At 32.7% G+C, this 15,241-nt stretch overlaps 1 protein-coding gene across 1 annotated transcript in view; it reads right to left on the bottom strand.

The window, feature by feature from the left end:
• sim (bHLH transcription factor single-minded) overlaps nt 1-15,241 on the bottom strand; it is a 49,182-nt gene that overhangs the window by 7,768 nt on the left and 26,173 nt on the right. The window contains exons 2-5 of the mRNA XM_018506783.1: nt 8,338-8,637; nt 6,486-6,562; nt 6,218-6,307; nt 5,652-5,873 (exon numbers count right to left, since the gene is read on the bottom strand). Coding sequence (XP_018362285.1) covers nt 5,652-5,873; nt 6,218-6,307; nt 6,486-6,562; nt 8,338-8,637 — 689 coding nt within the window. The remainder of the gene's footprint in view (nt 1-5,651; nt 5,874-6,217; nt 6,308-6,485; nt 6,563-8,337; nt 8,638-15,241) is intronic.

The following is a 15,241-nucleotide window of genomic DNA, read 5'->3' as shown; positions in this document are numbered from 1 at the left end:
TCTTGGGTAATGCTAGTGCCGGCGATACTGTAACTTTGAAGCATTATAATTTGAAAAGTACTTCATGAAAAAATATTTCATTATAGCGTTTTGGAAAGCTCACGACATCAGCTATTAGATTCTTGAATCAAAAATAGGGTGTTCAGAAAATCAATGTAACTTGACCTGACCTTGGCTACGCAACCCAAGGTCAAACTGATAGGATCAGTAAATAGATATTTTTAAACCATATAACTTTTGTCTGAAACACTTTTCTGTAAAACTTATATTTCCCGAGATATTTAGGTGTCCCGACCTTTTTGGGACACCCTGTATAAATGTATACAATTTTATTATATATTTATACAATAGTTGCTTTCCATTTACATACAAGTGAAACTGAGTCTGAAGTGAGCTGAGTATTTTATATTCAGATTAATGACGTCACTACTTGCTTACTTTGGTAAAAAGTTATCACATGTCAACACAGGTTCATAACCTCACTTTGAAGTGAGTTTACGAGACTCACTAAAGCACACGGTCTCGATCTTGTGCTTTATTATGGGTAAAAACTCAGTTGAATGTCACTTGTCAGAATGCAAATTAAGGAACGCGCATTCAACTCAAATAATTCTCATTCTTGTGAGTTATGACGTCACAATTGAGAATTATCTGAGAATCGGTGTAAATGGAAGCAGCTATCAGATATATAATTTTGTTATACAATATAATTTTAAATCTTCCAAGTTAGACAATATATCAGACTTTTAAATGATAGCATTTTATGTAATTTTCTGCTTTTTATATTCTACAAAATTTCTATTCATGGACTATACAATGTTGCAGGAGGTCAATATTCTGGGAGTGTTCATTTCTTTATAATTACTTGCAACGCCCTCTTCAAGTAGCGAGCGAGACGATCGAGAAGACAAAGTGACGAAAAAGTTTGTTGATAGCAGATGTGCTTACGAGTGCTCTTGTCATTTCAACTTAAATGAAATCCAGCATCCAACCACAACTATTAAACAGGGAGTATCGATTATTTTTGATAAAAATGTTCATATAAATGTGTGTCCTCTTTCGAATGATTCATGCATTGAGGTTAACAATGGAATTTTTGTAATTTTATTATAAAATTACAAAATTATTTAAAAAATTATTGTAAAAGATGTGTCATTTTAAATAATGAATTATTTAAAAAAATACGTAGTATCTCTTTCTTATAACAGTAATTTTGCAACTGCATGTTCAATCTCGAAAACCATTCAACCATAAGACACACGTTCATATATGAACAGACTGATACCTCTCGGAATATTGACGTTTCCTTCTGGGACATGCTGTACAATATATTCTCATGATATCAAATCATAAGCGATACCTCTTTAAAATCTTTCGAATAGAATCTAACTCTAAAGAGTGAAATCTCTCACTCTTTTTCAAAACTGACTCAATTGTTACTCTTTGTCACTCTTTAGAATTAGAATTCACTCTAAGGATTATAGAGAGACAGAAGCAGTACTACTCTTCATAAATTTTTTTTAATTAAAATTTCATTTATATGTATCTTTTAACATCGATTAAAAATATCTTCGAATAGTATCTGAGAAAAATGGAAAAAAGAAACCGGTGTGCACATTAGCAAAATTCTTTTGAGTAAACATCTGAATATCTTTTTGTTTTTCTTCGTGCCATCCATTCCGATAAATATTTTTAGAGTGCATAAAGCGACGTTAGATGCATACTCGCGGTTCGAGATGCATTCGCGACGTTATTTCTTGGCCGAGTGTGTAAAGTACGACACTCAAGCGATTCCCTCGCGCGTTGCGGTTGAAGTACGGATACTCGCGTGGAACAACGGCAAATTAACAATTCTTGCTTAATTGAATGACTGATGACGCGAAAAAAGATTCGCTGAACGTCACGCTCCGGTCTCGAGTGCAGGGCGAATTTGTGAAGCAAATAAGCCCCTTATTATGCCCGTGTTGCATACATCACCTCGTATGCAATCCTAGTACATCGGCACGCATTGTGACGCGAAAAGGACTCGAAGGGAGTTTTGAAAGAAGAGCAGAAGTTTGACACGAGGGCGGTCGACTACTCATAATCTCATATCGGTAGCGGATTCACGCGCGCACGTGTTTGGTTGAACAAAGCAAGCTAAAGCATACGATGCATTTTTGCTTGTTGAATTGCATGCATAAATTGATTGTTTATGCTGATGACCCTGCTGATTGCTAAGCTGGAAATTATATGGCTGGAAATTATATTCTGATATATATACTACCAGTATTAAAAGTCTATAATTCACGTTACAAATAGATTTTCAGTATTGGGCAGTGTATGTCAGAACACAGCGGCTCCTGTAGATGGCTGTCACACTGGTCTATTGGATTTCTGTGATAGGTCAGGTACTTTCTTGTATGATTTCATATTGGCTTATTGTAAGCAGCAATCAGGACGCAGCATTAGGTCATTTCATGAGCGTCTCTTCGCACCAAGTGTTGTCTGCTTAATTGAAAAAAGATATGACACAAAGAGGATGTTAAAAAGCAAGCCGCGAGATCCACAGGCTTCTCCCCGGTGCATGATAAACATTTATGAATTTTTTGCTGCAATATTGCAAAAAAAATCTGTGCTGTATAAGAATTGCCTTGAATTAATAGTAATGCCCAGATTAATAGTAACTCCCCAAATAGCAAAGCATGTCTCAACAAAATCGCATAAATCTGTGCTTGCTTATGATGCTGGCAACTTGCTGTAGATTTGTCTTCAACGATTTTGAATATACCGATATTGTACAATAGCAACATGCAGACTGCTTATGATGCTGGCAACTTGCTGTAGATTTGTCTTCAACGATTTTGAATATACCGATATTGTAGCAACATGCAGACAACAATGGCTGCGTTCAGCAGAGAAAGCAGCTTTGCAACTGTTATAAAATTCTTTAATATGATTGATCTTGCCCTTAGTTCCTCATTGGATCTAAATGTATAAACCAATCATATTCAAGAATTTTACAACAGTTGCAAAGCTGCTTTCTCTGCTGAACGCAGCCAATATGTATATGTATTGCCAGCAGTTTAACAGCAATATAGCTGCGTCAATGTTATCGTGCGTTATCGGCAATACGACAGCATTGTATGATGCTGCATATTATTATGGCAACTTGATGGCAATAGTACGAATTTTGATGATGACGAATTTAAAGTTGTCGGCAAATTGCTGGCAAGTTGGTACTTAATATTATCAGATCGTGAAGGTATCAAGTTGCCAACAAATGAGGACTCAGTTACCGCAATTCTGGCAGCAACACATACTTAATAATGCATGCTTAGCAAGTAACATGCCAACAACAAGACAGACACGTTGCTATCTGGGTCCCTCTCAACTTTATCTTTGCACCGAAGTTTTAGCAGTCTTAAAAATGCTAGTGGCTTTTAAGACAAATCGATGCGGATAAGTTGTATTATGAGATCAAGGATGACCGAGTCTTTATAATATCTTTCTCAAAAGACTTATCAAAATTACCCTCAGATAAGCACTCGGAACAAGTTCTCTCGATTCTCACTCGAATTTCACGCAATTGTTAATCTGAACATTTCCGTTCGCGCGTCGACAAAAGAAAAGCCAACTACAATCCGTCTTTGTGCGTGTAAGTACCATAGGGATAAATTCGCCCTAGCCCCAAGGCTCTCTCGGTTGATCTAACAGCTCGTAGGGGTTGCATTCATGACTATGCTTGACACCATTGGGGATCTTTATGCGCGATTTCGTCGAGGGTTAACATCATCGTGATACTGCGGCCAGAACGAGCTATTTGTCAAACATTTTCCTCTGTGAGGATTGCTTTCCTCGGTTAGCAAGTGTAAGGTACATCGCAGGTCCCTTCACCTCCTCTTGTCATCTCCCTTCGTCTCAGAACAATAGTATCGTCCGTTATTACCCGAGCATATGTCGAAAGTTTAACGATACACGGGGGAAGTTAATGCGGACAGTTTTACTCGATTTCGGAAAATTAAGGCGTCACCGTTCATAAATCGGGATTAGTGTCTATATGCGATTTTGCGCATTTGCACGGTGGATTGTATAAATCTGATAAATAGTTTCGATAATATAACTTATTGATTGAAATTTATTCTTGTTGCACGCATTTTTAGAGAAAGCTTGTTTGAGAGAAAGAGAGTGGAAGAAAAATTATTTTTATTGCATCTCGACTTTATCCTTCAAATGTGAAGTTCCACACGTATACATATAATGATATAATATAATAATATGACATTGTTTAACATATTAACACATTAACATTATATACCTATAATACTTAAAACAGTCCTTTTTTTTTAAATTAATTCACTAATTAAGGATTGTGAATAATATTAATAAACATTTATTTAATTAATTTTAAAGATTAATTGATTTATAAGATAATAAACCTAAAAAATTAGTGTGAAGCTTATTACAATTTGTGCTCTATTTTTATCCTTTTTATTTATTATTGTAGAACAATATAGATGTTACACCATTTTGTTGTATTTTTAAATACAAATTTAGATAAAATGTGATTTTTTCTTTTTAAATTTTTTCGTAAAATATTGATATTTGATATATTGATATGTTTTAATTTGATACATTAATTTATTTTATTTTATGTATGTTAAATAATTTTATTTCATATATATGTATTGCTATATTATAAACATATGTTATTAATAAGTTGTTGAAAAAAATTGAAAGAGAAATATATTAAAAACATAAAATGTTTTCGTAGGTAGATGCAAGCTTTTTATTTAACATCTGTCCGTTCAATCCGTTAGACTTCCTTTTTGACTAGACATGAACGTGACTGGGACAATTACAACCCTACTTAGTCAAACAGATCATCTATTATTTAATATTTATATCTTTTATGATTTTGTATACATATACTATAAAAATACTAGTCGCAACTCACATATCCTTTCTTTAATCTGTTTTCATCTGTCATAAATCTCGGATTATAAAACAGCGAAACATCGTATTTTTACTCCCTTTTCTTCTCTTTTCCTCTCTCTCTTTCTCTCATGTTTTTATAAAGAAGGATCACTGTTTCCCATTTTTATCATTATTATCGTAAGCTTGTAGTATCTTTAAAAATTTTTAATTTGTCAAATATAAATTACTTATATGAACTTCTGCGATTGTTAATGCGTAAATAATAAATACATATATTTACACACACTGTTGAATCTACAATATCAATATCAAATTTAACTTAAATTTAATTTAAGTTAAATTTTATATTGATGTTAATTTAAGTTAAATTTGATATTATTTTATACTAAAACAATGGTTAAATTTGAAATCATATAATGTCAAATTTAACCATTATTTTAGTATACAATAATAATGTATTAAATAGAAGCAGTGGCGACTTAAAATAGATTAAGTTTTACACTATAGATTTAACAGTGCAGTATGCGTGGAATTCAAACTTATTTCAACCATTCTAAATTGATTAAGTCTAAAGAATACAATGCTATTTTGCATGCTAGATCGCTTCTAGTTGGCAATCTAGTAACTTACTCAAAATTTTATGTTCTTTGAAATTCTATAGTAATTTACTAGATTGCATGTGATTGCGGCTTTTTAAAAAAATTTATCTCCTTTTACTTTTCTTCTTTATTTACCTTGTATCCTTCTGTAACAAGGCCCGCATTCCTTTTCGCCAAGATGCACTTCATCCTGAGGAGAAAGGCACGTTCCAGCTCGATTTCGCCTCGCGAATTCGGTGGCGGGAAAGTGAAACCCGCTAGATCCGCTGGGCTCTGCGGAAGATTCAACACGGAAACCATCTCGTTGCGATCTTCTGGATAAATGTACTCGAATATGCTGTTTCCCGTTAATTCCACCTGCACATACGAACAGTTTCCATCAATAGTTGCCGGATTAGTGCGAATTTCCCTTACCTGATATAGCAATGTAACATGCACAGGATGTGATAATACGATACACATAATAATATAATTTTGCGCGAAAAAGATTTGATCAAATATTATGTATAAAATGTACTCAACACAACATTTGTTTTCTTCTTTTTCTTCATATTTATATTATATATATTTAAAGATAAGAAATTTTGAATTATTCAAACATACAAATAATTGTGTGTATAAAATGTTGATAATTTTTTCTTAAAAAAAATTGCCAAAATTGAATTATTAGTTAGTTAAATAAATGAGAGGATATCTCCCACCTGCGATAAACCTAAGTGTACGCTAGCAGTCTCACTTATGTACATAATTTTTCCATCCGGTGCCACGACAAAGATGAAACCGTCCAGTGTCTGCAATTAGAAACAGTTCGTTATCATGGGGTTAATTTATAACACGAATTTCACATGAATTTAATAAGTAAGCGTTTTTTCAAGTCGTTAAATTTTCTAATTTTTAGCAGAAAATATAAGTGTGTACTAGATATTTGCGTTATGAATTGGGGTGAGGGTATGAATAAAAATCACTCACTTGTAAAAGATGCGAACCGAGTTCTTTAATAGTAGTCTCTGTGGGCGGTGGCGCGGCACCCCATTCGTCTCCTAGACCTGAAAAATTGATTCGAAGGAATCAGTCTTCTGCTTTTAATATTGAATATAAAAATACGCCCATTTGGAAGGTGTACTTTCTCTAGGTAAAATGTATTGATTATTACGTCTGCATAATTTTTGTTAAATTTACACTTTTCAAATTATAATTACAGTAATAATTTGTATGAATAATTAACTTTTTATAAATTGAAATTCTTTTTACTTTTTGTATAATATGAGAATTTTTTAAATTTATATTAAAAAAAAAGGAACATATTAAATAAAAAAGAAACATAAGAATTAAATTGATATTCCGATCTTTTTTTTTTACTTTCTATCCGATATGAATGTTCGTGGTGATATATTTCATACATAATATATAATTAAATCTACAACAACGTGTCTATGCATTAATTATGATAATATAACAGAAGCATTTTTTGTCGTCATGTAAGATTTTGCGAAAATTGTGGATCTTTTTACCAATGAAGTTTTTTATTCCATTTTTCTTAAATATTATTGACATATACACAAATGAAACAGCAAGAGATAAGCAAGAGAACGAGAGCAAATTAAAAAACCCCTTTTGAATAATCGAAATGCATAAAAAAAATGCGTTTGTATTCGAATACGAAGAGGTCCAAATCTAATTTAATGATAAATTAAATTGTCTCTCATACTTGATAAATTTCGAGAGTCTCTCATGTCACGTGTCACGTATTCATATTCGAGTGCGACGTTTTAAACGTCGTGTTCTGGAACATATTTTCCTCAAGTTTGATTATCAACACATTCCTTGGAAGAATTGTCGATCATGCTGTTTCAATACACGACACGTGTCAGATTTTACGATCTTTATTATATCAATGTACAATGGCGTGTGTTTGACAGACAGCTCGATCCATCTCGAAGAGAGAAACAGCCTTGGTTCAAAGTCCTTTGCTATCGCTACGCTGCATCAAAAATTTTACATCATTGGAATTCAATATAACGAGTGTGAAGTATAGGCTAGTGTGAGGGACCGTTAAAAATAAATTCAATGGAGATTTAACGAATAATATCGATATTATCTTTGAACATCTCTGTTGCAGAAATTGTCATTATCATACAATTAATAAACCGACATTATTCCCTATTTTAATCAATTAATATTGATTTACTTCCGACAATTGTTTTGGATTGTAAGGGGTTAATCTTGTAATAATAATCGACGACGATCGGTCTCTCGAGAAATTTCGCGCTCGCTTTCGACAAAGCGCGCGAGGAAGCGCCCTTAAAAGCGTCATCGTGAGGACGCCGTGTCTCTTTTTCTCCGAGAATAAAGACGGTCGTTCTAGAGGGATGCAGCCACTTGAAATTCAATTCGCCGATGTCGTGAGAGGGGGAATCGAACTGGGGAGGCCATTGTAACACTATAACGGCCCCCATGCTTTGCTTACAAAGCGCCGGGGACTAACAATGCATTAAGTGCGCAATCACATCCATCTCATCCGATACTATTTGCCCTTTGCGCGTAAGAGTCCGGTTGCTAAATTCATGAGTAACCAGCCCTACAATTGGTGAAAAATAAAAAAAGAACGCAAACTGATTTGCGGCTGTTTTAACTCCTAATTATTGCAGTTTGGATAATACAATCGTTTTGATTGGTTTAAATTGATTTTGCTAAATAAGTAATGTTGTAACTTATGCTGATAAATATATTGTTATTCATCAATCATTAATTGATCGCTTAATATAAAAGACTTAATTATAACAAATAAAAGCAAGATTTACCAAATAGGCATATTCGTTACCATGAGGAAAAACGGCTCTCATCTTGAGATAACTGGTAGTTAGTCTGATAATGCTGGCCTTGTCCAGTTGCGTAGTAATGGCGCTTGGAAGTGGCAGCAACTTTCCCAGCTCGTAAAACTCCTGATTCTCCTTAACGCGGCGCGACCGCGCTGCGTTTTTGCTTTTCTCTTTCATCTTGATTTCTTGTAAACCACCGGATGTGGTGGAGTTAGCAATGCCGTTCGAATTGTTGTTGTTGTTACGATAATGATGATGATGATACGGGTTCAAATCCAGTGTATCCGACGAAGAGCTGCTGTCTACAAATAGAAAAAAATAATTTGTATTAAACATACGTATATATTTAAAAAATATCTATTTATTTTATTAGGATTTTATTAGTTGTGTAATGGTGTTATTATAATCCTCATATAGAAATAGATAAGATAGAAATAGATAAACAACTTCTTTTATTCTGTTCTCTCTCTCTCTCTCTCTCCCTCTCTCTCTATCTATCTATCTATCTATCTATCTTTTAACATTTAGTTTTTAAAAATTTTAATTCAATTTAAATTTAATTAAACTATTTGCTTTCGTGCAAATTTTCTCATTCATTTACTATCTAAGTTTTAAAGATTTTCAAATTTTAAGGCTCGACTTTTTATTTTCTAATTGTGATTTAGAATTAACCTGACTTAACTTGATAATAATCAATTTTAATTGATGATAATAGTTTTAGAAATTAAAGCACTTCAAGTCCGGTTTTTCATTTTCAGTTAACTTGCGATTAGACTTAATCTAACGGTAAAAATTGTGTTTTTCTAGCTATGATTAATTTCTAGCTATTAGCGGATTCGGAAGACTGCATTAGTGCACACTGAGTGCGAATTTTTTCAGTGCCACACATTCGGCTCATGTGTGCACTGTATTAGTGCGTTCAGATGGTTCAGATTGTCGTATTTGGCAAATAAAAACTGACCCAGTGTAGTGCTGAATTTACATTCGGACCAACTGAATGAATTGAACTAGAGTAGAGTTAGTGCCACGATTACCAGGTCCCGAACACTGTACGACTGGGGTCTGAAGATTTCATATTTCGACTGGAGGCCGGCCGATTGTTTCATTTAAAAAAAAAAGAGGAAAAAAGGCGCAGGATTTAATTCATGTTTTGCGACCACTGTTAGACTTTCTTTTTGTATTAATATTTAACCAACCTAAAGTGTCAACACAATCACAGGGACCTTTTTATTATTATTACAAGATTACATACAGATCATATATAAAATTACATATAAGATTACATGTAATAAAAAACCGGGCCTAAAGTGCTTTAATTTCTAAAACTAAAAATAGGAGGTTTTTATCCTTCCAAAAAATATATAATATATTTTTCAAATTACATTTATAATGATTTGTTTTTACATTTACAAAAATACGTAAAATTATTTATAACTTATTTTATAATATGTAACTTACATTCCTAAAGAGAACACCTGAACAAAATTGAGGTAACTCGTAATTCCTCGATGTTATCGCGCGTGTGTACGCATGTCGGTGTCTTAAGGATAGAACTTAATACGTCAAGAGTGGTATTAGGGGTTCGCACGCGCGACCAGAGGGGCTAGGCATGCGCGACCTACGCGCGTGCATACAAAATCGATGCAGCAATAACACAAACCGCGAATTGCACAAACGACAGTGTAAGGTACTTGCATTATCAGCGTGCCCAGCTGAATTAACTTAACTCCGCTACGCAGCTGACTACACGAGTGTTCGATCTCTACGCTCGTCGCAATCGCAATTTGTCGTCATCGTTAATGTCGCCGGCAGAAATGCCGACGTAACACCCCATATCCTGGCAGTACCGATAATCGGTTGGAAAATATATATATTGCGCCCGTCCTTGTATTTATTATGTTACAGAGTCCTATAAAATTGTCACCCCTATCTCGCAATTCTGAAATGTGTTTCATATTTGCCTACATCCATTACATTTGCTTTAGTCTCAAACTAATGTAAATATAATGCTTCATACCACTTCGCCTGCGACATTACTGATGTGCAGGCGATAAAAATTTCATGCAACTTTTTATGCTTCATGGAAAATCGTCCTGGATAACTAGAAAGGTCATTGGTCCCGTAGAGATCGGAATTTTGCAGGCGCAATTATTTGTCTTGCAATATTGGCGGTCGTGACTTTATTTCGAAATCACGTTCAAAGCTTCCAAGCTGAATTACATTTTTCCCAGATGAAATAGAACCGTCTCTATGGACACATCGCATATAACCTGTAAAATTGGGACTACGAATATTTTTTTTAATTTCCCGCAACTTTGCGAGCGCGTGACGAATTTCAAAAGTATAAATCGGTAAAAAATTTGCACTCGGACAGTCGTGCACCACCGCTACGTAATTTCATGAGCTCGTACCTATTTGATAAAAATATCTCAAAGAATAAAGGAAAAAAAAATTATAAAGTGTGAAAAATATTAAACGTGATTACTCATCGAATAAAAAATATTTAAATTTATTACATTGCTAAAAATATTTAAAAATCAAATTGTTTAATTAAATTGACTATATATTTAATTATTATATATCAATATTCAATTATTAAATTTTTACTTCAAATTTAATAGAAATATACAATGTAATTATTGAATGTTTTATTATAACTTTAATAGAAGCTTTATACAAATCTAAAGTACAAATTTAAATAGAATAAAGAATCAACATTGTTTTCCTTTCTGTTTTACTTATGTGCAGTTTAATTTTTCTTGCATACAGACATTTCTTATGAACATATTTATACGAAATTTTTATTGAAAATAGTTCATTATATGTATGATGAACTTATACAGCCTATCTTCTTTATTAGATTAAAGAGAGATAAAAGACATCTTAAATTACAGGAAAGGACGATTTTGTTGAAGTACGTAAAAATTTAGCAAATACAGATTTGAAAATAATTGTTTACATCATAAAAATAATTATGGAGAATGCTTAAATTGACAGAATCAAAATTTTGTGCATATTATTGCACATCATGCTTAAAATTTTTACATAATTATTTTGATGGTCCAATAAAGTTATTTTCAATATTAAACAAAGTATCTTTTAAGATCATAACATGAACACATAACAAATAAGAAATTAAAGTTCTAAACGGTGAATCTGGATCTTTATTAGTGCTAAAATAATTCGGTGTGACTTTATATATGTATTAAATTATATACATTCAATCTTACAAACTGCGCGCCGAGTTTAATTTTCAGTCTTGAAACGCAGTCCTAGTAGAACTAAGTAGTAATATCACAAATTAAACTGACAATATTGATGCTTATAGGTATCTTAGAAAGATCTTAATGATCTAATGTTGAAATAAGCCTGTATATGTAATCTTAAAACCTGTGTAAATAATTTTATTGTGAAAAATATTAACTAAAGTTATTTTCAAATTTACAGTCATGAAACTAATTGTCCGGACACAGATATTGCGAGTTTATTTTTCGGTACAACGTCACCAAGTAATTTTTTAAGAATAATAGTATTTATTAGTGAAAAGTCTTCCCAGTGATACATTTCCATCATTAGTTCTAGTCAGAATTATATTTTTAGATACATGTACAGACTCAATCATAAATTAATAATAAATCTATAAAAATATTCGCGAAATTAATTGATGACGAAAATAATATTGAAAAAAATATTATATTGAATAATATATTGAGTTTTAATAGCGCGCGGACCTACCCTTAGCTTCAATAACAGCATTTAGTCTTTCTTGGAATTGATTCTACAAGTTTACGGGTAATTTCAGGATTAATGTTTTCCCGTGCTTCCAGGATGACCTTTTCCAATTCTCCATGATTCCATGGATTCGATTTTCGGATTTCTGACTTGAAAACTTCCCACAAATGTTCAATAGGGTAGTCTGGTACTTTTTAACAATATCATATACAGTGGACTTTGGAACTTTGACGATTTTAGTAATATCCCTGACAAGAAATTTGCTGATGAAGATTCAAAAGAGAATCGAAACGTACAAATTTTCAAGATTTTGAATAAAAATGAGGTCATCACATCGGATAAATTAACAAAATTACTTGTGTAAGATTTATCGCGCACCTCCGTTCGCGCTGACTCTTATTAGCCTTGAGTTTGGTTGTTTTTTGTTTATCCCTGACAGACTTCTTCTCTTTTTTGTTAGCATAATAGTTGATCACCAAGTCACGAATCGCAATAGCAGTTTCGGATTTCATGACTAAAAAATAATGGGGGGGAACAAAAGTTTTTCCTATTACACTATGCAAAATTACTTAAAATTATCACTCAAAGACAAAAATTCGTTTGAATTTACTTAGCTGCGTTGTACGTTTAATGATGTGTCCGGATAATTATTTTCGCCTCGAATCCGTCTATTCTCTTTAATTTTAAACAATGTTCCTTCTTTGTGTGTGCGAGAATGATTGTTTTGTTATCGTTCTTTTCTTCGCAAAAAATAATAGCAAAGCAATAACTTTCTATCTGGGCTGCTTCAATTATAATTCTATTTGGCAGATGGCGGTTGTCCGGATAATTAGTTTCGTGACTGTATATTCAGCTAAATTTTCGATATTTCAGCAAAATCGTTCTTTCCGTGTATGCATCCTCTTGCGTGCACACAAAAAAGAATTCCTGTAAAACACAAATATTTGTATGATTAAATCCTTCAAAAATATTTTGCGTTTCAAATCGGAAGCTTGGAGTAAATTCCTTAAGTATTCTCGAAAACGCGCAGACGATGCGAAAGGGATTTTGACCGCGTCGTTATTTGCGAGTGATACGGCGCGAGTGCTAACGACGACGTCGAAGCTTCTTGTTATAAGAAACGAAAGCAAAGGGAGCAAACCGTCATTAAAGCGCCGGCGAGAGAGCAACCTAACGATGTAGCTACCCGGACTTCTCTCGAATGGAAATTCGCTTGAATAATGCATTTTTTTGTCGCTTCTTCTCTGCTTCGGTGACGGTTCCAACCGATGCTTCAACACTTCTCGATTTCCTTAGATAGGTATTTTATCAAGCGCGTATCAGAGCGTACTCTGTTTTCTTATTTATTTTTAAAAAGTCATTACTTTCTTTTCCTTTCTCTCTCTCTCTCTCTCTCATTATATATAAAAATCATATAACAGAAATAAAAACGATACTCTCTAAAAATGAATCAATGACTTCAATGCTACATTTATAATGTAATCATCAACAAATATTTACTGTTTTTCAGTAATAATACACTGATTCACTTTTAGAGCTTATGATCTTTATCTTAGGCTGTATTCCAAAATTCATTGTCAGTATCAAAAACAGTTTATATCACATATATTATACATTTTCAGCACTGGCAGTGAATTTTGGAATACGGCCTTAATTTGATAATTTAGAGATTACTTTCTGCAGATTGAAACGCACTTCAATATGTACTCGTGTATTTTAGTACCTGTGTATTAAAAATTACACAGATTGAAATGGATATAATTACACGTGATATATGGATATAATTACACGTGTATCTTCAATCTTCTTTACTAAATATTCGTTGATTACATCAGTTATAGCACCGAAATCAGTAAAAATATTCACTTTTAGAGAAGAATATGATTCTATATTTGTGTATGATTTTTTTAAATTATTAGAAAAAATTAATTTTTTTAACTAATTCTCTGAAATAATGTAATTATTAAATCCTTTTAAATCATTCCATCTGTTCTACAGAAACCATTTTATCTAAGAAAATTGCTTGATGCAAAAGTTTTCAAGGCAAAATATAACAGTAAGTTTCTAAAATAGAATAAAAATCTTTCCGCTTATAATTAACAAACATGAAATTTGTAATTAACAAACATAAAACTTGTAATTAACAAACATGAAAGATTATTGAATTGTATAATAATGACTTTGCCAGTTTTCAAATTTGTTGAGTAAATTGTAGAAATAATTTTTTTCGCAGAGAAAAATATTGTAACAAGAATATTATCACATATTCTTTTTAAGTGTATCACTTTTCTACGAAAAAATTTATTTATTTTAAAATTTTTTAACAAATTTATGAAACATTTGGCTCGAGATGATTCAAACATCAATCGTTGAACAGTTAGCAAAATGCCAAGTGGAAGCCTTACGTAACATTGCGACAAATTTACGTATGTATTGTTTCACTACCTGGAAATATCATTTTCAAGGTAATATACGTAACTCAACGTAGGTTATTTTTTTCGCACATTCGCAGAAATCGCACTGCACTCAAACATTCGTTCGTGTTCGTTGTGTTACCGGGAAAATTGCAGACCGTCGGGAATGAACAAGTCCAAGGAAAAGTGACTCTATACTCTGAGAATAAACTGCTTCCTCATTGGAGGAACCTGTGTATTGTTACACTGCGATCGCAAGATCTTCGAGAACAATATCGTTCAAAGAATAGAAGTTAGAGGTGACTCCTAGCCAGAGACGCCATTTTGTAACGCGCTGAGCCACGTATACGTATTACTGCAAAGTTGATCTTTTACTACAAAATTAGTATAATTTCGTAGACTAATTAGGAAAAGACAGAAAGTGAAGATTAGTCACAATTAAAGTAAACTAGGGTATTATGGCCATACGGAAAAGATGGCCATAGGCCATAATTTCTCCAATAATTGATAAATAGTGCATTTTTATAGTTATTTTTAAAGATAATCAATATTTACAGTAGTTCATATGAGTACACTGTTCAAAATAACAATATTATAAATATTATCTAATATTTTTTTCTTTCGACTATCTGCAAAGTTTTGCAAGTGTCTGCTAAAAACTGTTATAATGTCTAATAAATTACAGTTAAGCTGCCACAATCAACATTACATACACAATAAAAGTACGTAAATTGCAAAGTGACCTATAATTAATACTTTT

The sequence above is a fragment of the Trachymyrmex cornetzi genome, unplaced genomic scaffold (assembly GCF_001594075.2).
Source record: "Trachymyrmex cornetzi isolate Tcor2-1 unplaced genomic scaffold, Tcor1.1 scaffold23, whole genome shotgun sequence".
NCBI lineage: Eukaryota > Metazoa > Arthropoda > Insecta > Hymenoptera > Formicidae > Trachymyrmex > Trachymyrmex cornetzi.
The sequence above is the reverse complement of the archived record's forward strand: the minus strand, read 5'-3'. Positions and strand labels throughout refer to the sequence as shown.